Source organism: Rhynchophorus ferrugineus, unplaced genomic scaffold, assembly GCF_030347505.1.
Source record: "Rhynchophorus ferrugineus isolate W39M unplaced genomic scaffold, kcgeb_rfMv2 rfM7, whole genome shotgun sequence".
NCBI lineage: Eukaryota > Metazoa > Arthropoda > Insecta > Coleoptera > Curculionidae > Rhynchophorus > Rhynchophorus ferrugineus.
Window position 1 is genome coordinate 14,641,428 of NW_027472586.1, and position 24,195 is coordinate 14,665,622.

The 24,195-nt window shown below is 34.0% G+C and overlaps 2 protein-coding genes across 4 annotated transcripts in view; one reads left to right on the forward strand and one right to left on the reverse strand.

Annotated features, from left to right (window-relative positions):
* Positions 1–21,493, reverse strand: part of Tdc2 (tyrosine decarboxylase 2) — a 40,837-nt gene extending 19,344 nt beyond the window's left edge. For 2 of the 3 annotated variants that reach the window (XM_076410199.1, XM_076410198.1), the window contains exons 1-5: positions 19,290–19,409; positions 5,969–6,284; positions 5,858–5,909; positions 3,568–3,638; positions 3,263–3,499 (exon numbers count right to left, since the gene is read on the reverse strand). In XM_076410199.1, coding sequence (XP_076266314.1) covers positions 3,263–3,499; positions 3,568–3,638; positions 5,858–5,909; positions 5,969–6,284; positions 19,290–19,372 — 759 coding nt within the window. In that variant the 5' untranslated portion in view covers positions 19,373–19,409. Of the gene's footprint in view, positions 1–3,262; positions 3,500–3,567; positions 3,639–5,857; positions 5,910–5,968; positions 6,285–19,289; positions 19,410–21,385 lie in introns of those variants that run through there. The other variant, XM_076410200.1, reaches the window with a different exon arrangement.
* LOC143199586 (uncharacterized) lies at positions 10,850–12,346 on the forward strand. Its single transcript, XM_076409510.1, has 2 exons — positions 10,850–11,378; positions 11,481–12,346. The coding sequence occupies exons 1-2, from the start codon at positions 10,964–10,966 to the stop codon at positions 12,344–12,346; spliced, it is 1,281 nt and encodes a 426-aa protein (XP_076265625.1). The 5' UTR covers positions 10,850–10,963.
* Positions 21,494–24,195: the final 2,702 nt, after the last annotated feature.

A 24,195-nucleotide genomic window follows, 5' to 3' on the forward strand; every position in this document is an offset into this window, starting at 1 on the left:
TGTCTAACGCAATTTGTAAATTCGTATGGAAATCAGACAGTATTTTCCTTCTTATTTTATTCTAGTTAGAAAGCATTACAGTGCTGTCTGATACGTTCGAACATGCAACTGAATTGGCCTATAAAATTCGCCTGGTTATCAAACAACTGCAAAATACATCAAAACTTTAGTGATCATAATTATATATTATGAACCGGCAAACGTTGTTCTGGTGCTTTCCTTTTTTTAATAAATTTCAAATCATTGCTTACTATTCTGATTGAAAATGATGAAGTCATTAGATAGTCAGAGTCAGAAACATATTGTACTTCTAATCAGTTACTTTTAAAAAGAACGAGGTATATGTGCATTAGATTAGTACTAATATATGCATTAGATGTACTATAATGTTAGAATACAGTATATTTGATAATATTATTTTCGTTTAATTTTTTTTATTTAGATTAGAATTTTATTATATATCAAAGCCATAATGAACTAAAACTCAAAGTTGATGCGGCAACATTACGATGTTTTGACGTCATATATTTACATGACGTGAATTCACTGCTTTATTGGACGGACTATATAGAATTGATGCAGCAAAAACGAATCAAAACCCATGAAACAAAATCAGCCAATCTCTGTCAGTTTTTATCTAACTACTGATGGTTAGACTGTGGTTTAGCGTTCTTGTGATGGAATACAACGCCTCTCATATTAAACTCTCAATTTCTGATCTGATTACTTCTAGAGAGTCCTTGCCAATGCCACCAAACATCTCAACAGTACCTTCGTTATAGTCAAAAACCAACATTGATAATTATGAAGCTTCTCGATTACCACTTTTCATCGCCCGTGCGATTCACAATTGCAACCTCAGCTCATTAGATTTCTCACTGTCGGTTCATTTGTAACCCAAGTACCAAGCGAAATTTAACAACAGAATTTACAAAAAAAAAACAATTAAATCGATTCTGACAAACACAATTTTTGACAAAACTGGGCTACATTTTGTCCTTTTCAGAATAAAAAAAACAAAATATGAGGAAATTCCCAATGATTACCACATATTTTCGCCAGTCTAAGATATATTTAAATCACTCTAACTTATTTAAATAAAAACGTAAATGTTCTTTTGTTTAAAATCAACCTACAATCTGGTATCTATCATCAGTTGCTTTAAAATGTTTACATAACTTTACATTCAAATATGGGTATGTTTTGATATACTTATTATAACGATACACATGTGACTTTTAAATCCATCTTTTTTTTTATTTTATTCGTAATACTAGTTTTTAATTTTTTTTGTTATCATCTAGGATGGTAGGAAAATGTACTGAATCTTGCACTTTTTGGGATTTAAAAAAACATTTCTCAACTACAACACAATTATCCTATTGCTGCTGATGTTCTCGACATAATAGAGATAAATCGCTACAAATCTCTTCTTACACCAGATTATTATAACCAGAATGTTTAGAATCAAGCAAAAAGAAGCTTAATCTACAATAAAAGAAGATAAAGCAGGTGTACCACAAGGAAGTGTACTGGGACCTATGCTTTATCTACTTTACACTTGTGATATACCACAAATGGAAAATATCACGATGGCTACATTTGCTGATGATACTGCGATTATAGCTGTCGGAGACAATAGTGAAGAAGCCTCACGAAAATTACAACAGGCAAGTGACAATATAAATAATTAGGCACAAGCTTGGAAAATAAGAATTAATGAAAGTAAATCTATACATATGCAGTTCATCTATAAACAGACCGTACAAACACCAATAACATTAAATAACACTATCATTCCATATAGCAACAACGCTAAATATCTCGAAATGAATCTTGATGCAAAACTTCGTTGGAAGGAACATATAAAGATAAAAAGAAAAGAACTGGAATTGAAATATAGGAAAATGTACTGGCTAATTGGAAAAAATCACAATTATCAGTACATAATAAATTGCTATTATATAAGCAAATATTGAAACCTATATGGACATACGGAGTTCAATTATGGGGATGTTCTGCAAATAGTAACATTAATAAAATACAAATTTTTCAGAACAAAGTCCTGAGAGGTATTGTGGGTGCACCCAAATACTATAGGACTGATTACCTACATCGAGACCTTCAGATACCCACAGTCAGTCAAGATATCAAGAGAATTGCAAAGGGGCATGAGGAAAGACCCCATTCTCATGAGAAGATTGAAGTATTGCAGCTTTTGGATACCACCAGAACAGGACACAGACTCAAAAGAATCAAGCCATCTGATCTTGTGTAGTGTTGTGTAGTGAGGTGCATATAGTAAAAAATTCAACAGTGACATGTATAACATTATTTCACCAGAGACTGAGTTAGGGCCGATGGGTCCTCCTAGTTATATATCTAGATTTAATTTATTATAAAGACAAATTGTAGGTTGACGGAAACAACTAGTAACTATATATTAATTAAATAATAAAAAAGTACTTGGGAACAGCAATACAGGAGAAAAAATGGTTTCCACGTCCGAGATAATATGCCAAATTGACTAATATATATGTAGCTTTTAGAAATATTTATCGAACCTGATACTCGAAAAGGAATAGCTGACGTAAAATGTATAAAATGTCTAACGCCTGATGAAGCAGCAGCATGGGCATTGTTTCAAAGTGTTGCTACACTTTTTTTGGTAGCCACAAATCACTCAATTACAAGCACGTAATTGTTGCAAAATTACCACAGTATTTAAACTCAAATGTCTTTCAAAATACATTTTCTGCATTCGCGTCTTAATTTTTTTCCACGAAACTTAAAGACACGAGGGACAAGCAAGGAAACAATGAGCGACCATACCAACATATATCAAATATCGAAAGACAATACCAAAAATTTTGGGACTAAGGCATGATGAGCGAGTACCGTTGAACTCTAATACGTGAAACAGATCACCAGTAGAAGTACAACACGCTCAATCCATGTTCTGTTCGTTTCTGATTTATACTTTTTAATTCAATAAATGACTCTTGATGGTCCAAAACAGTAAAATATTTTATATTTTTTCTGTTTAAATATTTTGGAAAATAGAACTTATTTTTAAAAACGGGTTGCTGATTTGGATTCATACTCTCAATTTACCTTATAAAAGCTTTTGGTGGCCTAGGTGCAAAACCGTATATACGCTGTAATCAGAAATTTAATTATTCCGAAAAAATAATTCGTTTTTTTATAGCACACAGGCATAATTTCAATGTGATTATTATAAAAAAACCAACAATATTCTTACCATTAACAGAGTTTTTCCTCTCAAAGAAGATTTTTCATCTGGTTCCAAAATCCGCAACTTAACGAAGCAAATCATCGCTGCTTTTTCTACACAAGAGTGCGCTTCTTTCGAACAATAGGCCATGAGTTTGGAGAGTAGCAGACCCTCCTCCACGAAGGGATGCTGTTGTTTCAAACGTTTCAATGCCTGCGCTCTGGCGGCAAGCATGGAAACCAGAACGCATTCGCTGGCTGACGTCTGAAATAAATGGTTTGGTTTTTTTTTGACGAAATGGCGAAGGAAAATTTCTATCTGTCTACCATTACCTGTATAACTCCACCTCCTTTGCTTCCTTCTTTGAAGGCCAGAAACTGATTGGGGAGTCCTATTGCTTTTCCTTTAGACAACAATATTTAATATAATATAATATGGGCATGCTTTAAATAACTGTAGATTAGTATTATATTTTATTTTATATTATATATTGAATACTGGAGATAAATGATATTGACTGAGTAAATGTAAGATAAGTGGGTAACTCATTATACTCATTTGATACTATAAATTGACATTACATAAATATTATATATCAGATATGTAAAAAACGATGCAGGATTCCTTTTTTTTTGTTATACTGTAGCCTCCCCTTTACCAACTAGTGTTTATCTCGAATGAACCTACTGTTTTAGGTGGGAACCACAGTCCCTGGCATTAAGCCTATCGACTGGCGAGTGACTAACTTAAAGATCCTCCAAGGATGATCTTCCTTGTCAGATTTTAAATCCGAACCTGCACCTATCGAAACCGTAGGAGGACCCGCTTCACTCATATTTTTGCTGGCTACATTTGCTATAATATAGGAAAAAGAAAAGAAAATTTAGGAACCAAAATTCAAATCTTTAATTCACTTCAGTATACTTAAACCATGCGTTTTTAAATATATTTTGGAAATGTTACTTTTTTAAGTTATTCTATTGTGTTAAAGCAATAACAATGTACAATTATAAAATAAGTTGTCAGATGCCAATTTAGATAATGTTTTTTGGTGAAATTTTAAATTGCTCTGTATAAGTGTTAACAAGTATTTAAATTAAATAAATATTTTATGAAATTCCTTAATTAATTTAATTTCCCCCTATAATAAATATTTCTGATTTTTGAGCCGTTAGGTCACTCAGAAACGCAAAACTTGGCTACAACTTTACTGGTCAATTGAAAAATCTCCGGCCTGACACATAGATGGCGCTTCTAGAATTAAATACGTAAGTTTTTTAGTTAGCTCTAACCCTCAAAAGATGCGTGTATAAATTTGACAGCTGTCGGATCATTAGTTTGTGAATTATAACATTTTAACTGAATCAACTTGTATAATTGTGAAAGAAATTGATAAAAAGGAATTTCGCGTGTTGATAAAATATTGCTTTTGAGGGAAAAAATACAGTTGAAGCAAAAACTTGGCTTGGTGCCGAGTTTCCATACACTGACCCAGGAAAATTAACCATCAATCATTGGCATGCTAAGTTTAGATGTGGTGGAATGACCACTGAAGACGGTGAACGAAGTGGACTGTTAAAAGAGGTTGTTACCGACGAAAACATTTGAAAGATCCACAAAATGATTTTGAATGACCGTATATTGAAATTAAATGAAATAGCAGACACTCTAAAGATATCAACTGAACGTGTACGTCATGTCATTCACGAATATTTGGGTATGAAAAAGCAAAAGTGTGCAAAGTGGGTGCCGTGTGAGCTCATTCTTGACCAAAAACAACGACGAGTTGATGATTCGGAGCTGTGTTTGAAGATGACCAAGCGTAATAAACCTCAGTTTTTGCGTCGATATGTGACAATGGATGAAACATGGCTCCATCATTTTACTCCGAAATCCAATCGACAGTCATCCAAGTGGACTGCACACGATGAACCCGCTCCAAAGCGTGGGAAAACGCAACATTCGGCTGGCAAGGTTACGGCGTCTGTATTTTGGGCTGCGCATGGAATAATTTTCATTGACTACCTTGAAAAAGGAAGGACCATCAACAGTGACTAATACATAACTATATTGGGCCGTTTGAAGGATGAAATCGCCGAAAAAACGGCCGCATTTGAAGAAAAAGAAAGTGCTGCTTCACCAAAATAATACACCCTGTCATAAGTCAGCGAAAACGATGGCAAAAATCCATAAATTGGCCTTCGAATTGCTTCCTCATCCACCGCATTCTCCAGATCTGGCTCCCAGCGACTATTTCCTGTTCTGAGATCTCAAAAGAATGTTCGCTGGAAATACATTTTCATTGAAAGAATAGGTAATCGCCGAAACTGAAGACTATTTTGAAGCAAAAGACAAATCGTACTACAAAAATGGTATCGAAAGGTTGGAGGGTCGCTATAATCAGTGTCATCGCCCTTAAAGGAATTATGTTGAATAAAAAAATATAATTTTGCCAAAAAAATGTGTTTTACTATGGTAGGCTTTACTAACTGGCCTAGAAATATTTGTGGGAGTATATATCAACAACTATCAAAATTTAGTTACAGTGGGATCAACGGTTTAGGTTAAATAAAAAAATATTAAATAAAAAATAATGTAAAATATAAATAGTAATTTCATTACCTAACCAATCCAGAACGATCGTTTCTAATTCTGTACAAGCGGGGCTAGCCGCCTGCAAATAAAACGACTGTTAATACTGACGCTCGGAACATTTATTATCTGATTATTTACCCAGGAAAACCCGATGCATCCAATGGCATCAGATAGCATATCCCCCAATATAGAGGGGAACGAGTTACCGCTTGGGAAATAGGCGTGAAAGCGAGGGTGTTGCCAGTGGGTCACACCGGGCATTATCTTGCTCTCCACGTCCGACATGATGCGATCCCAATCCTCCGGGTCCGCTGGAGCCTCCTCCGGAATCAGTTTCCTTAGATAACCTGGCTCGATGCTGGGGGTCACCCTCCTGCTCTCGATGCTTCCCAGATAGTTGCAGATGTACTCTATCATCTCCTTGCCGCGGCTACGAAATTCGTCACAGTCCATCCTGTAATCACACCGGCCATTAACCGCTAACATTATTTTCTACCACTTCTATAACGTAAGATTTTAGACAGAATAGTTTCGATTATTCAGGTTGAACATCTTTAATAATGCTTCTATAATTAAGCCATAATGTAGCGGACTAGAATAGTAGTAATCACTACATGGTATAAAACAAAGTCGCCTTTTCTGTCCCTATATCCCTATGTGCGCTTAAATCTTTAAAACTACGCAACGGATTTTGATGCGGTTTTTTTCAATAGATAGAGTGATTCAAGAGGAAGCTGCCTAACCCTACGAGTTAGATCAAATTAATGTACTACGGTATTGTACACCATAAAAAGGTCTACAAAAAAGTCCGCGATGGTATATGTTTATCTTTTAGGGATAACCCACATTAACCATTTTTATAGTTTACTTTTTACGTGAGAAAATGGCTTATTTACGAAGCTATTTTAAGCAATACGGCATTAATCCTTATCGAATTAAGTACCTTAAATACAGTGTGCAATTAATATAGATCAATATGATTCCTTACAGCATGTAAATTAAACAAATATTTTCGGAGATATTACACATTTAAAATTTGCGTTTAAAAATGTGTAATGTAATAAAAATTTTATAAATTTAGATATTCCAAAGATAGCAGGAAATCTTCATAGTAGGTATAGGGGAAGAGGAATTGTTTTACTCCAAATTTAATGCGTGCAGGCCAAGGGCAGTAATGAATGAACCAAAAATACTGGATCGATTTTAATCATGTTTTCATTGAGTGACATAGGCATATATATTTTATGCCCGTGCAAAGTCGGAGCGGGCCGCTATGTTTTTATATACAACGTTCATATTTTTTCTGTAGTGTATTTAATTTAGTATCAGCATTACACCCGTGCGAAACCGGGGCGGGTCGCTAGTCCCTAATAAATTCTAACAAAACAGTGAATGCACGTCGCAAATGAGTTCGAATATATAGCCAAATGCAGTTTGAAAATGTACAATTCGTTTTAAACGCGAAGCGACGGAAGAGACAGACAGAATGCTGTCTGATGCGTCCAATCATGTAACCGAATTGTTTCTACTTTTGCAAAACGCTACTAAAAAGAGAGTAAAGACAACAAAAGTTTATAGAATAAGGTAAAAATTATAAATAAAAGAATAATATTTGATTAGGTTTTATTGGTCATAATATATTTTAATTATTTGCAGATTTATTGTTCTTTATGCGGGAAACAGAAGTACTGTTAACCAGAAGTTATTATTTTTTATAACATGTATGTGTTCTAGATTGAACCACTTTGGGGTGAATTATTAAAAAACGAGGAATGTTTTGTAGATTGATAAGAAATACACGTACTTGCTTATTTGTGGAAGCAATTTTGAACTTAATAAAATTTAATTAGTGCACAGAACAGTGTAAGTAGCTGCGTTCGTTAGGTGAATTTTGAATTAACTTATCCATAACGCTTAAAATTGTTTTACTAAGTAAGTTTCTGCATCACATTTTTCAGGAGCTAAGTAGTTCCAAAATCGCTCAACTGGCTCATCACCGCGTATATATCTAAAACTAATTACCATTTGAGATTTTGCAGCAACATCAGTTGTTTCGTCGGCCATGATTGCCAAAAATTACGAAATATTAATTTCCTCAATTATTTGTTCATGATAAACTTCAAGCATACACTGTAACCGATCGTTCTGTATTTCATTCTATAGCATTAGGTGCATAGCAACTTAGAGTTGCATCTAGTTCAGCCGAACAATTTATAAATCCACGAAATATTCCTGAATTCTGGGAAGCATCGCTCTCATGATGTCCTCGAAGAGCCAATTCAAGCGCTCCACAAAATTTAATGTGATTTTTAATATTTGATAATACATACCTAATCTTTGATATAATATTAGTTGAACCTGGTAATGCAAATTGCATGCAATTAAGAAGATGAGTTTTAAAGTTTTCACTCCTTTTTATTTTCAAATTTTTCAAAAATTTGAACAATACAACGCATTTTTTTATTACATCCATAAATCTATTAATTTTTTAAATAAATGTTTTTTAAATTTACAGATGTAACTTTTCCCTCTACTTGCACTTTCTCAATAATAATATCTGCCAATGGTCTTCATTTTCCTTTAAATTCCAACTTTTCTTGGTAAGATTATTTAAAGTATTTCTTAATATAAATTAAATTAAAGACCACTTCCATAGTCATAGTTATTAATATTGTATTTTTGACTAGCTGAAAGTTGAGTAAAATTCCGATACAGATAACCGATTTCGCATACGCCGCTGGACTAAATGAAGCAACAGTTTATGACGGATATGGTGGTAGCGGAGTGCCGCGCGAGTGATTGAAGGAACTCACAGAGCACGATTGTGTCGCTCAGATAAATAATAGGAAAAGCGACAACGTAAGTCGGTAGCCTACCGACGGTAGGTTATTCCATTGGTCCACGTTAGTTCCGTGGCTCGCACTTCCATTTCAGTTTTTTATCATTTATTACAACAATAATTCGCGAGTGCTAAGTAGGATATGCTTTTCGGCAAGTAATAGAAAATATTTTAGTATTTCAGTGGGATTACATAATTCAGCAACGTTTATGCACCAGCCGCCACTGAGTCAGAATGAATTCCATCACACACACAGAAGAAGATTGACAAATGATGGAATTGTGAACTAGTGTTAAATATATCGAAAAATCTCTTTAGTATTAATTTGAATAGTGAATCAGAAAGTGACAGTTACTGAATAAATTTTTCGGAATGTGGATTTTCCTATGCTGATAGTTACCAAGACAGGGTGATGAGAGTAGAAAATTGTATTGTATGGTGTGAAAGGTATATGTGCAAAGATATATGTTAAAAAAATTGTTCTCCTGGCGATAGTTCTAGTAGTAAACTGCCATTGGAGCTTCTTTTTTGTTTATATTGTTAATGCCAGCGATTGAGAGACTGACGCTAGCTTCAATTTGCCTTGGTTGCTCACAGCTGACGATTTGGATGTAATAATAATAATAAAGCGCTCACTGTACTTACTACTACAAGACTGAAGTGAACCAAGGCGATGATTTTTCTATTTCTTCCCAACTCGACGTCTTGAACGTGAATATTTGACTCTAATGGAAGAAAAATACATTACTTGAACATATAATAGTTAATTCGATGGATTGGGCCTCCAGGGGTTACTCTTAGATAAAAAATGCGCCTGGAACACTCATAAGTAGTGTGGAAAAGTCTAACCTAAAAACTATTATCTTATATATAAAAATGAATCGCAAAATATGTTCCTAAGCGCATAACTCAACAACGCCTGGACCAATTTGGCCAAATCTTTTTTTAAAATGTTCGTTGAAGTTCAGGGATGGTTTTTACGGCGAGAAAAATTAGAATTATTGCTGGAAAAACCCTAAAAATAGCCCTTTTTGTTTGAATTTGTTTCGTGTATCAGTTGACAATTCATCTGTCATCTGTCAAAAGTCATCTGTAACAGACAACTTTTTTTTTTTAAATTTGATATGACTTGAACTCAAATCCTTTTAATCCGTACGAATTGTTTTATTTATTTAAAATTTTTTATTTGTTTAAAATTTAATTCAAATTTTAAATAAATAAAACAATTCGTACGGCTTAAAAGGATTTGAGTTCAAGTCATATCAAATTTAAAAAAAAAGTTGTCTGTTACAGATGACTTTTGACAGATGACAGATGAATTGTCAAGTGATACACGAAACAAATTCGTATATCGTGTTTTGTGCAGAGTGTTTAGTTAGTTAGTGTTTGTTTAGTTCGTGATTAGTGAAAAAATAATTTATATTTAATATGCCTCCTATAAGACGAAGCAATTTAGGTAGAAGAACCAGAAATGCTATAAACCAAGCTAATTACCGATCTAATCGTACTGCACAAGAACGTGACGACGGAAATGAACGTGAAAAAATTCGGATATCACAAACGCGTGAAGCGCGAGCGCGACATTCAACTAATAATCGCGCAAGTTTGAATCCAGCTGCTTTCAGTTACGATGTGTCAATTGACTACAGTAACTACCAATGTGTTGTTATTGGTTCTATGAACTTGGTTTGCTCACACTGTAAGGCATTAAAATACAAAAACGATGCCAATGGATTGTGTTGCGCAAATGGTAAAGTGAAATTGATACAATTGGATCCACCACCAGAACCATTGTACTCATTGGTTTCAGGAATAGGAACAGATTCTATACACTTTTTGACACATATTCAACAATATAACAATTGCTTTCAAATGACTTCATTTGGGGCAACAAATGCAGTTCGGGAAAATTTTATGCCAACTTTCAAGGTATGTATTATAGCAGTTACTCATAATTATTTTAGCGAACAAAATTTTCTGTCACCAAAGTTAAGATGTGTTACTAATCTTCAATTTCTTAATCATTACGAAATATATCACTTAGTCATCATATTATATGGTGATTCAGTTTCAGTGACACTTTTATTATATTTTATATTTGATAGATATTAGTTAAAACTAAATATATACTTTTTAAGATCAAATATTATTTAAGTTTGATCATTGACAATCCATTAATTTATACCACACCATAATATTTTTTTTATTTACAGATACAAGGGCAAATATATCACAGAGCAGGTTCACTGTTACCAGTGTCAGATAGCGACAACAAATTCCTGCAAATTTATTTTATGGGCAATTCACCACAAGAAATTGATCTGCGTTGTGCACATAACAATTTAGTAAAAAGGTCTATTGTAGAACAATTACAAACTTTATTTCATCAACACAATCAATTGATTATATTGTTTAAAACTGCCCTGGATCTGATGCCATCCGATAATCACAAAATTGTAATCAGAGCTGATAAAACACCTGCAGGTCAACATACAAGACGTTTTAATGCAGCAACTATTGATGAAGTTGCTATCGTTGTAGTTGGAGAAAACTTGGAATCCCGTGATATTGTTTTACATCGTCGGAATTTTCAATTACAACCTATAAAGGAAACACACCGCTCATATGATGCACTGCAATATCCCATTATATTTTGGCAAGGTGAAGATGGCTACGATTTATCAATAAAAATGATAAATCCCATTACAGGTAACTAAAATATTAGTTTAGCTATGGCGATAATATCTCAGTCACTATATTATGTATTTTAATTTTATATTTGAATGTTATTAAAACAAAATCTGTTTACAGGTTCTGAAACCAACAAAAAAGTCAGTTCAATGAACTATTATTCATACCGCCTAATGATTCGGGAAAATGCAGATAATCACATATTGAAATGTCGGCGATTATATCACAAATATGTTGATGACATGTATGTTAAAATTGAAACGGAGAGATTAACATTCATCAGGTTGAATCAAACCAAACTCCGATCTGAAGAGTATATTCACCTTCGAGATGCGATTAATACTGATGGAAATGCACAGAATGTCGGTCGGATGACTATTCTTCCAGCAACATACATCGGAAGCCCTCGGCATATGCACGAATATGCTCAAGATGCCATGTCGTATGTTCGTCATTATGGTACAGCAGATTTGTTCATCACATTTACATGCAATCCGCAATGGATAGAAATTAAGCAGGAGTTATTACCTGGGAAATCATCCATTGATCGTCATGATATTACAGCCAGAGTCTTTAGACAAAAGTTGAAATCTTTAATGAATTTCATCGTAAAACATAATGTATTTGGTGAGACACGCTGCTGGATGTATTCTGTGGAGTGGCAGAAACGAGGATTGCCACATGCACACATTTTGATTTGGTTGGTTGAAAAGATAAGGCCAAATGAAGTTGATGCAGTGATATCAGCTGAAATCCCTAATGTACAAGTAGATCCTGGATTGCATGAGGTAGTTATCAAAAACATGATACATGGTCCCTGTGGAACTCTTAATCAAAATTCACCGTGTATGATGGATGGTAAATGTTCAAAACGATATCCACGGACATTAATATCGGAAACAATTACTGGTAATGACGGTTATCCATTGTATCGTCGCAGATCGACAGCAGACAACGGAAAATCAACAATTGTCAAATTAAATTAACAAGATATTGAAATAGATAATCGTTGGATTGTTCCATATTCACCCATTTTATCAAAGACATTCAAAGCACACATCAACGTTGAATCTTGCCATTCAGTGAAATCGATTAAATACATTTGCAAATATGTAACCAAAGGGAGTGATATGGCTGTGATTGGAATTGGTGCAGAGAATTCTAATGATGAAGTTACCCAATACCAAATGGGCCGCTATGTTAGCAGTAATGAAGCAGTTTGGCGAATATTTTCTTTTCCTATTCATGAGAGACACCCTTCTGTTGTTCACTTAGCTGTGCATTTAGAAAATGGACAAAGAGTGTATTTTACAGCACAGAACGCAGTACAAAGAGCTGCTCAGCCACCATCTACTACATTAACCAGTTTTTTTGAGACATGCCAAAACGATGATTTCGCACAAACATTGCTATATTCTGAAATGCCAAAATATTATACCTGGAATCAATCCTCAAGGAGATTTATACGACGGAAACAAGGAAAACCAGTTCCAGGATATACAGATGTATATTCCACCGATGCGATTGGCCGGATTTATTCAGTACATCCAAGCAATGATGAATGTTTTTATTTACGACTGCTATTAGTCAATGTACGTGGCCCAACATCATTCCAACAGTTACGAACTGTTGATGGTGAATTGTGTGGATCCTACAGAGAAGCCTGTCAACGTTTGCAATTGCTTGAAAATGACGCTCATTGGGATCAAACTCTCAATGATGCTGTAATATCATCACACACTCATCAAATACGAACATTGTTTTCTATAATCATATCTACATGCTTCCCATCAAACCCAATTGATTTGTGGATGAAGTACAAAGATTATATGTGTGATGATATTTTGTATCAAATACGGAATAGAATGGGAAATCCAAATATACAAATCAGTGAAGAAATTTACAATGAAGTATTGATTTCAATTGAGGACATGTGCTTGATAATGTCAAACAAACTATTAATTCAATTAGGCCTGACCGCGCCCAATCGTCCAATGCATGACGCTTTTAACCAAGAGTTGCATCGAGAAAGACTGTATGATCTCAACGCTTTGAAAGAATTAATTCAAACAAATCTTCCACTGTTAAATGAACAACAGAAGTATGTATTTGAAACTCTTATGAAAGTAACAAATGATGAAACTGGAGGGATTTATTTCTTAGATGCACCTGGTGGTACAGGAAAAACTTTTTTTATTTCATTAATATTAGCAACAATTCGCTCACAAAATAAAATTGCACTTGCACTCGCTTCGTCGGGAATCGCAGCAACTTTGCTTGAAGGTGGTCGAACAGCCCATTCAGCACTAAAATTGCCATTAAATATGCAAAGCAATGAAACTCCAACCTGCAACGTTTCGAAGAACTCTGCAATGGCAAAGGTTTTGCAGCAATGTAAATTGATTGTTTGGGATGAATGCACGATGGCACATAAAAAATCTTTGGAGGCTTTAGACAGAACCTTAAAAGATCTACGTAGCAATAATAACCGATTTGGTGGTGCAATGATTGTATTAGCAGGAGATTTTCGTCAAACATTGCCAGTGATTCCACGATCAACGCCAGCTGATGAACTCAATGCATGTCTAAAGTCCTCCAATTTGTGGAAACATGTTAAAGTACTTCATTTAAGCAAGAATATGCGTGTCGAGTTGCAAAATGACCAATCTGGAAACATATTCTCTAAACAACTCATTGACATTGGTAATGGCAAATTTCCTATAGACATGTTGACGGCTTGCTTTTGCTATGACTATAAACAAGTCCCAGGGGCAATCATTAAGTGTTTGTGGTATTAATCTAGAAAACCCATGTTTCTCACATGGTCAATTGTATGTTGCCTGTTCCCGTGTTGGAAAACCATCAGTTTATCTATGCGCCAGGTAATCAAACAAAAAACATCGTATACCACAAAGCAATATAATGATAATAATAATAATAATTATGATTCACATGATTAACAATAAAGCGATTACTTACTTTTCAATCCTTATATATGTTTTATTTAATTATTTTTTATTCACAACGCCCTATCACCAGGGTGATGGTTCTGTTCAGGAGAATTTTTTAAAATACGTAGGCACAAAAACTGCCACATTACAAATCTTTTTGACAGGACGAAGTCTGTCGGGTCAGCTAGTAGCTGAATAATAATTTGTATTCTTAATTCCTTCGATAATATATGCATTAGATGTATTATAATGTTAAAATTAATGATATTTGATAACAGTATTTTTTTAATTATTTTATGTACATTAGAATTTTGTTATATGTTAAAGCCAAAATGAACTAAAAATCAGAATTGATGCGGCAAAATTGCGACGTTTTGACGTTATCAATTTAGATGACGTGAGTTCACTGTTTTATTAATGAATAAGCCTAAACTACAAACTATTGTCGCTGTATAATTACTGTAGTCTAAGTCCTTCAATAACATATGCAATATATGTACTCTAATGTAAAAATAATTTATATTTGATAACATAATTTGTGTTTTATTATTTTATTTACCTTAGTGTTTTCTTAATGCAAGAAGCAACATAAATAGAAATTGAAATTTGACGCGGCAACATTGCGTCGTGCTGAGATCAAACATTTTGATGACGTGTATTGGCTATTTAATCGGATAGAATACAAAGGTAGCGTCATTCGCTTACTCAGTCGAAGAAAATATTGATACTAGAAGGCTATTTTTGTGATATTTTATTTCTAAATTTCTAATAGTTTTAAGCTTTCTATATAAGATTGGGTGTTAAAATGATAACGATACTTCGATTTCACATGAGCTGTCAGTAAAAAAAATCAATTTGAGAATCGCTGTCGAAACGAAACGAGATCAACTATTTTAGGATCGAATGACTGCGGATGATCAAAAGTTGACAACGTACGACAATAATGTATAAAAAATCGTGGTCGAAATCCGAAAAAGCCTGATAAACGGTCGGAAAACCCACATTGAGTCCAAATAAACTGATACAGTAATAAGTGTTTAGTAGGATTGGTGAGGTATTGTTCATTATGAACTGCCTACATCTGACCAAGCTATTAATTTGACTGTCTATTGTCAACCACAAATGCAATAGAATTAAGAGGCACCGAGCATACACCACCGTTCAAAAGTTTATAAACTTCCATTTTGAAATTGACGTAAAAAAAATGCAAGAAATATTTAAATAAACAAATTAGATGCTCATAACAATAATTAAGAAAATTACTGATTCCTTATCAATTGTCCCTTGTTTCGAAAAAAAGACCTATATACGTTCTTGTTATATTTTAAACACTCTTTGTTACCTATGGTTTATCTGAATTGGGCCTACTGCTTAATATGGGCTCTGACCTCTGCATTAAGCCTAGTGACTGGCGAGTGACCAACTTAGAGATTGTCCCAGAAGACATCCGGTCTCACCCAGCGTGGTTATTCACGTGACTGGGGCCATTTTCCTTGTCGGATTTAGCACTCTTTCCTTTTCGACAATCACAAACAAACATGTATGACCTTGCCCCAGCAGGATTCGAACCTGCGACTATCGCAACAGTAGGAGGACCGTTCTATCACATTGACCAGTGACACAAAGAGTGACAAATTTTACTACAGCGCCAATTGTTGATTTCTTAGAATTATCGGTTGTTACCAATTTCCGTAGATAGTCAGACTGAATGCTGAGAGTTAAGCTGCAATCACACTGCTCATTAACCTCTAAAATACTGCGTTAGAAACAAACTTAGACGATTTTCTATTAGAAAAGAGCGAGAGGATGTAGTTTTACTCAACCCTGTTTATCGAACGGACGTTTGTCAATTGGAATTTAATTGTCATACCAGCCGAGATAAATGGATGACGATAATGAAGCCCTCACGGTGCCAGCGGCATCGTTTTCCCGTTTTCCAGTTTCCATTAGAATATTGAGCTGTATTGTTTCTCTTTTTTTCTTTTAAAATACTTTTATTTTCATCAATAAACGATATTTGAGTGCGAGTTTCATATATGTATATAATACATTGTTACATTTCAATATATACTAAGTGTTTTAAGTTAAATGAAGGGAAATAAATAAATAAATAAATATATATATATATATATATATATATATATATTTGGCAAATAAACTGTGTGTTGAAATAAACTGTATATTGAAGAAAGCAACATTTTTTTTCTAAAAATCCTTCCATCCAATGATCCAAAAAGCAATAATAATATGAGATTATAATTTTACCTGTTTGGAAATAAGCCACAAACGGAATCCTTTTACGCTCTAAAAAACACATTGACTGAAACACACATCTAACAAACACAATACATCAGTACGTATATCTTATATCTAAATAAATAGAATTTAATACAATTGTTTCAGACGAAACTGTTAGTTTGGAAAGTATCCATATCCGTATCCATATATCCAATTGTAACTTAGGGATACGCAGCTTTTTGAAGGATAGAAGTAATCACTTCAAACACTGTTAACATAGGATTTAAATAGTATAAAGATAACCCTCAAAGAGTTCCAATGTAACTTCCAGACATTGATCCCAATAAGTGGTTGCAAAGGCTGTAATTAAGGATTGACTTGCAAAACATAAATTATTTTTTCTAGATACTATGATAAAGAGTTAAGTATTTCAAATTATCACTTGGTAAATATATATAAAATATTTAATTGTGCGTTATGTAATGCGTATGTAATTTATTTCTTTTTATCACTGCATCTTTATTCAATCGAATTGTATGGCATAGAATTACTACAGTGGATATATAGGTCGAGAAAGATATATAGGCAAGAACTGTTTCGATATGTGTAAAGGATTATTTACAATAACACCCTTTTACACTACACACCGGTTTTAATGAGCTTCATTATACAAACAGAAGAAGAAATTCACAAATAGTGAAATTGTGAACTAGTGAACTAGATTGCAAATTAACATTTTTGCTATTGATTTCAATACTGGCTCAGAATGTGAATGTGAATAAAACTTTCTGGATGTAAGACAATGATTCAATGCTGACAATACCAAAGCAGGGTGATGAGAGTGGAAACAACTAAAGGTGTAAAAATAGTATAGTAGAGTGTGAAAGATATACGTAAATAGATGTTTGTAATTGTTCAGAATATATATGAGCATTTGGTTAAAATATACGAGGAGGGAATGAATACTAATTGTTTTGCAGATATGGCAAATGCATTAGAGAGAATGCAGTGATTAAATCTAATTACGTCATGAAAAATATACACAGAAGAAACTAAGGAGAAATACCTTTATATATCAGAATGATTTGACAAGAAAACACAGTAACGAAATACTAAACATAAAAAAGTAAATATGTTCTCTAATGAAATTGAACAATATCACTTGGATGTAGAATTATTAATTAGGTTGATTAAGCCCCCATGGAATACCATAGTGGTTTAGAAAAGAGTTCAATTTAAATATAATAAAAAAAACTCCAAACTAACCTACAAACTATTGTGGCTGTTTAGTTAACTGTTGTTTAAGTCCTTCGATAATATATGCATTCGATATACTTTATATGTTAAAATGAATTATTTCTTATAACATTAAGGTGTACCACAAGGCAGTGTACTGGGACCAATGCTTTATCTACTGTATATTTGTGATATACCACAAATGGAAAATATTACGATGGCTACATTTGCTGATGATACTGCGATTATAGCTGTCGGAGACAATAGTGAAGAAGCCTCACGAAAATTACAACAGGCAAGTGACAATATAAATAATTGGACACAAGCTTGGAAAATAACAATTAATGAAAGTAAATCTGTACATGTGCAGTTCACCTATAAACAGACCGTACAAGCATTAATAATATTAAATAACACTATCATTCCATATAGCAACAACGCTAAATATCTCGGAATGAATATCGATGTAAAACTTCGCTGGAAGGAACATATAAAGAAGAAAAGAAAGAAGAAGAACTGGAATTGAAATATAGGAAAATGTACTGGCTAAATGGAAGAAAATCACAGTTATCAGTACATAGTAAATTGCTATTATATAAGCAAATATTGAAACCTATATGGACATACGGAGTTCAACAGTTTTTCAGAACAAAGTTCTGAGAGGTATTGTGGGTGCACCCAAATACTATAGGACTGATTACCTACATCGAGACCTTCAGATACCCACAGTCAGTCAAGAAATCAAGAGAATTGCAAGGGGGCATGAGGAAAGACTCCATTCTCACACGAATATTGAAATATTACAACTATTGGATACCACCAGAACAAGACACAGACTCAAAAGAATCAAACCATCTGATCTTGTGTAGTGTTGTGTATTGAGGTGCATATATTAAAAAATTCACCAGTAACATGTATGAACATTATTTCACCAGAGACTGGGATAGGGTCGATAGGTCCTCCTAGTTATATACCTAGATTTAACTTATCATAAAGACAAATTGTAGGTTAGACGGTAACGACTAGTAACAATATATTAACACTGCATCGTTTTTGGCGTAATCAATTTAGAGAACAATTGACGTAATTTCACTGCTACTTTGGATAGACTATATATTATCTCGCTCCTATTCGAAGTAACCGATTTTGACTGGAGATGCATTTTCAATCAGAGTAATAAAACAGCATTTTGAAATGTATCAAAACAAGCCAAGCGCCAAAAAGAAAAACGTTTGCCGGTTTAGAACCGGTAATTATAATATTTTGAAGAATTTTGTAGACGTTTGACAACCATGCGAGTTTTGTAGGCCTATTCCGTTACATACTCGAACGCATCGAACAGCATTGTATCTCTTTATAACTAGAATAAAATTAAAACGAAATTATTGTCTAATTTTAAAACTAATTTACAAATTAGCGATAGGCAATGTAGTAGACATCGTAACGACGTGAATTCACTGTAATTTTGAATGAACGATAATATATTAATACTTGATTGACTTACCTAAAACTATAATAATATGTTTCACCACTACTGAAAAAATACCAACCGCTACATCCAATTCTTTGAAAACACCTTGTTACCATATTTTAACGAAAAATTTCCCCCGTTTTCCATTCAACTACGACCGCAAGCCGCCGTCTAATTTAATAAAACAAAACTTTTAATTCGATTGGATTAAAGTATAGGGATATATCGCGTACCCCTTATTCCACAACCTAAGAGGATTTCAAAGATATCATAGCCCTTTAAAACTTTTAAAAACCCGAAATAACGTAGTTCGTTATTTTTATACTTTTAAGACGTACTTAATGACAAACTTGGAGCTAATTAACGTGATACCAGGTTGTCCAATATGTTCTGGAGTACCGTCTCTCCATCACTACGAGAACTAAAATGATGTTAATTTAATATTTCGTCTTTTATAAAACATAACAAAATTTTCATTCGATATCTCAATTTCGATTTTTTGTTTATATACGACAAGCGCAGCCGCTTCTGTTGGAAGAAATTTGCAGATATGACAAGTTGATGGTTTTAATCTGGCGAAATTGGCAACGCTGACTTAATTGACACAAGTCTCTGACGGTTTCGAAGTTTCAAAACATGGTAAATTTGGTAATAGATTGAGTGAAAGTGGTGAAAGGGTATGCCCATGCGGAATGCCTTTAAAATAGAGAGCTATTAGCTGAACAAGAGTTCTTCAAATCACAAATTTTCACTTCAAAAAGTTGTTTCACTTAGATGGCGCTACTAGAATTAAATCCATATGTTTTTTTTAGTTAGCCCTAACCCTGAAAAGATGAGTGTATACATTTGACAGCTGTCGGATCTTTAGTTTGTGAATTGTAGCATTTTGAGTGAAGCAAATTTTGTTATTGTGAAACAAATGGATAAAAAGGAACTTCGCATGTTGACAAAATATTTCTTTTTCAAGCAAAAAAATACAGTTGAAGCAAAAAATTGGCTTTATACCAAGTTTCCGTATACTGCCCCAGGAAAATCAACCATGAAGGATTGGTGTGCTAAGTTTAGACGTGGTGAAATGAGCACCGAAGACGGTGAACGCAGTGGACACCCAAAAGAGGTGGTTACCGACGAAAACATTTAAAAAATCCACAAAATGGCTTTGAATGACCGTGAATTGAAATTGAATGAAAAAGCAGACACTCTAAAAATATCAACTGAACGTGTACATCATATCATTCATAAATATTTGGGTATCAGAAAGCTCTGTGCAAAGTAGGTGCCGCGCGAGCTCACTTTTGACCAAAGATAACGACGAGTTGATGATTTGGAGCAGTGTTTGAAGATGATTAAGCGTAAAAAACCCGAGTTTTTGCGTCGATGTGTGACAATGGATGAACAATGGCCGCATTTAAAGAAATAGAAAGTGCTGCTTCACCAAGACAATGCACCGTGTCACAAGTCAGTGAAAACGATGGCAAAAATCCTTGAATTGGGCTTCGAATTGCTTTCTCATCTGCCGTATTCTTCAGATCTGCCCAGCGACTATTTTCTCTTCTCAGATCTCAAAATAATGGGAAGAAATTTTCGTCGAATGAAGAGGTGATCGCCGAAACTGAGGCCTATTTTCAAGGAAATGACAGATTGTGCTACCAAAAAGTTGGAGGGTCGCTATAATCAGTGTATCATCCTTGAAGAGAATTATGCTCAAAAAAACTAGTTTTGCCAAAAAAATGTGTTTTATTATGGTAGGCCTGGGACTTTTCAATTAACTTGTAATTTTTTTTCTGATTCTCTGAATTTGGACAACACATCGTTTGAAATTGATTGCAGAGAAGTTTTAAGGGTTCTCACAAAAATCGAATGCAACAACAATTTCGAAGATTGAAAAAACCTTTACAATATTTTTTTATATCCAAAGGACTTTATTTTGATGGAGAAGACATATATTTGAAAAAATAAATAAAACAATAGTGCATTTTTGATCACAGGTAAAAATTAACTCTGGACTATAAAAGTTGTTTTTCTTGCATGAATAAGAAAAACAACAAAATTTGATGACAAAAAATCAAATGACTGTTTTTCGCCATAGTATTTATAAAAAAAAAGTAAATTAACAAAATCCAGCCTACCTGTTATAGTTAGTTCTTCGTTCTATGCGTTTAAACAAAATATATGTCGGTGATTTTGATGACTAAACACACATCCCAAACGGTGCTCTGCTATGAGATGAACGTCGGTGCACCACAGACTGACTGACAAACTGTCACCACTTCTTGGTTTCCTCCTGTATTACCACGTGGGCGAAAGGGCAGAAAGCGCGATCCCTATTAATTTTTCTATTGGCCATTGCAATGCTCGGGAGGGGGACTCGAGATGAGAAAAGAGATGCGAGCGATTTTCTTTTCATTTTTTTTCCGTTTTGGCACATGCGGTGGTTTTAGGAACAACTAAAGGGTGGAATGGTTTTTAATAAATGACGGAATCAACAAGTTTTGTTAGAATTACTGCTAATTTCAGTACGAACGCTTTATTTACTGATGTGATTGAGTTGGTTACAGGTTACAGTTACAAGTCCCCGGCCTACCATAGTAAAACACATTTTTTGATAAAATCAGTTTTTTTTATTCAACGTAATTTCCTTTAAGGGTGATACACTGATTATAGTGACCCTCCAACTTTCCGATACCATTTTTGTAGTACAATTTGTCATTTGCTTCAAAATAAGCCTCAGTTTCGGCGATCACATCTTTATTCGACGAAAATTTCTTCCCAGCGAGCTTTCTTTTGAGATCTGAGTACAGGAAATAGTTGCTAGGGACCAGATTTGGATAAAGCGGTGGATAGGAAAGCAATTCAAACAACAATTCATGGATTTTTGCCATTGTTGTCTTTTTCTCTAAATGCAGCCGTTCGTCGGTGATTTCGTCCTTCAAACGGTACAGTAAAGCTATTTTGTAGTCGCTGTTAATGGTCCTTTCTTTTCCAAGGTAGTCAATTAAAATTATTCCATGCGCATCCCAAAGTACAGACGCCCTAATCTTGCTAGCCGACTGTTGCGTTTTCCCACGCTTTGGAGCTTGTTCATCGTGTGCAGTCCACTCAGATGACAGTCTTCTGATGAATGACTTCGGAGTGAAATAATGGAGCTTGTTCATGCAGCATGTTTCATCCATTATCACATATCGACGCAAAAACTCGTCTATATTGCGCTTGATCATCTTCAAACACTGCTGCAAATAATTAACTCGTCGTTGTTATTGGTCAAAAGTAAGCTCGGGCGGCACCCACTTTGCACAGAGCTTTCACATACCCAAATATTCGTGAATGATATGATGCTATTTCATTCATTTTGAATTTACGGTTAATCAAAATCATTTTGTAGATTTTTTAAATGTTTTTGTCGGTAACAACCTCTTTTGAGAGTCCACTGCGTTTACCGTCTTTGGTGCTTATTTCACCACATCTATACTTAGAATATTGGAATTCTTGATTCAATAACTTGTTGATTAATTTTTCTGGGACAGTGTCCAGAAACTCGGCATCAAGCCAAGTTTTTGCTTAAACTGTATTTTTTTCGTTAAAAAAGAAATATTTTATTAACACGCGAAATTCCTTTTTATCCATTTTCTTCACAATGACAAAAGTTACTTCACTCGAAATTCACAAACTAATGATCGACGACAACAGCTGTCAAATTTATACACGCATCTTTTGAGGATTAAGGCTAACTAAAAAACATATGGATTTAATTCTAGTAGCGCCATCTATGTGTCAGGACGGGGACTTTTAAATTGATCTGCTATAACATTAATTAAAATAGTGAATATATGTATATTAAAACATATGCAAACTATCTCAAGAACCACCAGTGACTAACATTTTTTAAATTGCATTTAATTAACTCTAATTTCCATTAACTTTCATTAAACAAATTATTAATAAGTAAAAATTACTACACCATTGAACAATATAACAAAGTATCATAAGTAAAAATTCTCCTAAAATTTCTTTCTGGTTATAACCATAATATAAACTTTAATCATACCAAATTTGTCCTCCAGACCTCCAGGTGTCCCCGTTTTCTTCCAAAAGGGAGGCAAATTTTTACTGAGACGATTCAGTATCTTGTCTTAAAACTAAGTTCTTATCTAGGAAGACTTATTAGTAAGCCTTAACCCAAAAGTCTTTACCTAGACTATAATAAAATAAAGTATAGTTTAGTAGTACTTTAAGACTACTACAAGAATTGCAGAACTTCGATGTTTACATAGGAGTGGAGCTTTCCTCATGTCTTCCTCTATAATTTTTGGAATCCAAACGTTTCGACGTAAATAAATGTTACTGTGGTATCTGGGTGCATCCATAATATTTCTCAACACTTTATTCTGAAGTACTTGTATCATGTTGATATTACTTCTCACAGAACATCCCCATAACTTAATTCCGTAGGTCCATATAGGTTTTAGTATCGTGTAGATAATTTAAATCTTGTTCCAAATAACCAATTTTTTTTTTTAATTTTAATGCAGTTTATTTCTTTAATATTTGATAAACCCCTTCCAACGAAGTTTCGCGTTTTGATTCATCCATTTATTCCTCATCATTGATTTACTCCTATTGACTTTTATTCTCTATTTCTGGATAAATCGTTGTTTCTCTGTTAGTGGAATCATCTGCGATGAAAACAGCTGAATTGTGTGTGCAGAGGATCCTAAAAAAAGTCAGAACATTCTAAGATGATAACGAAGAAAGCTTCATCATGAATTCGGCCGCAATATGGTATCCAGCTGGTCCTCTCATTCACATTACTGGCTAGATTACTGCAAATGCCTATCATAACATACTCAATGATGAAGTTCTTACTATAACTAGTCTATTACTGCTAATTCTAAGATGATAATGCCTCCATACATACATCAAAAAATTCAGTTTCCTTTTA

Bases quoted from the DNA above. Each gene is read 5' to 3' on its own strand.
- LOC143199586 (XM_076409510.1), top strand. From the start codon at position 10,964: ATGGGCAATTCACCACAAGAAATTGATCTGCGTTGTGCACATAACAAT. The intron at 11,379-11,480 runs GTAACTAAAATA...ATCTGTTTACAG, and splicing joins AATGATAAATCCCATTACAG to GTTCTGAAACCAACAAAAAA.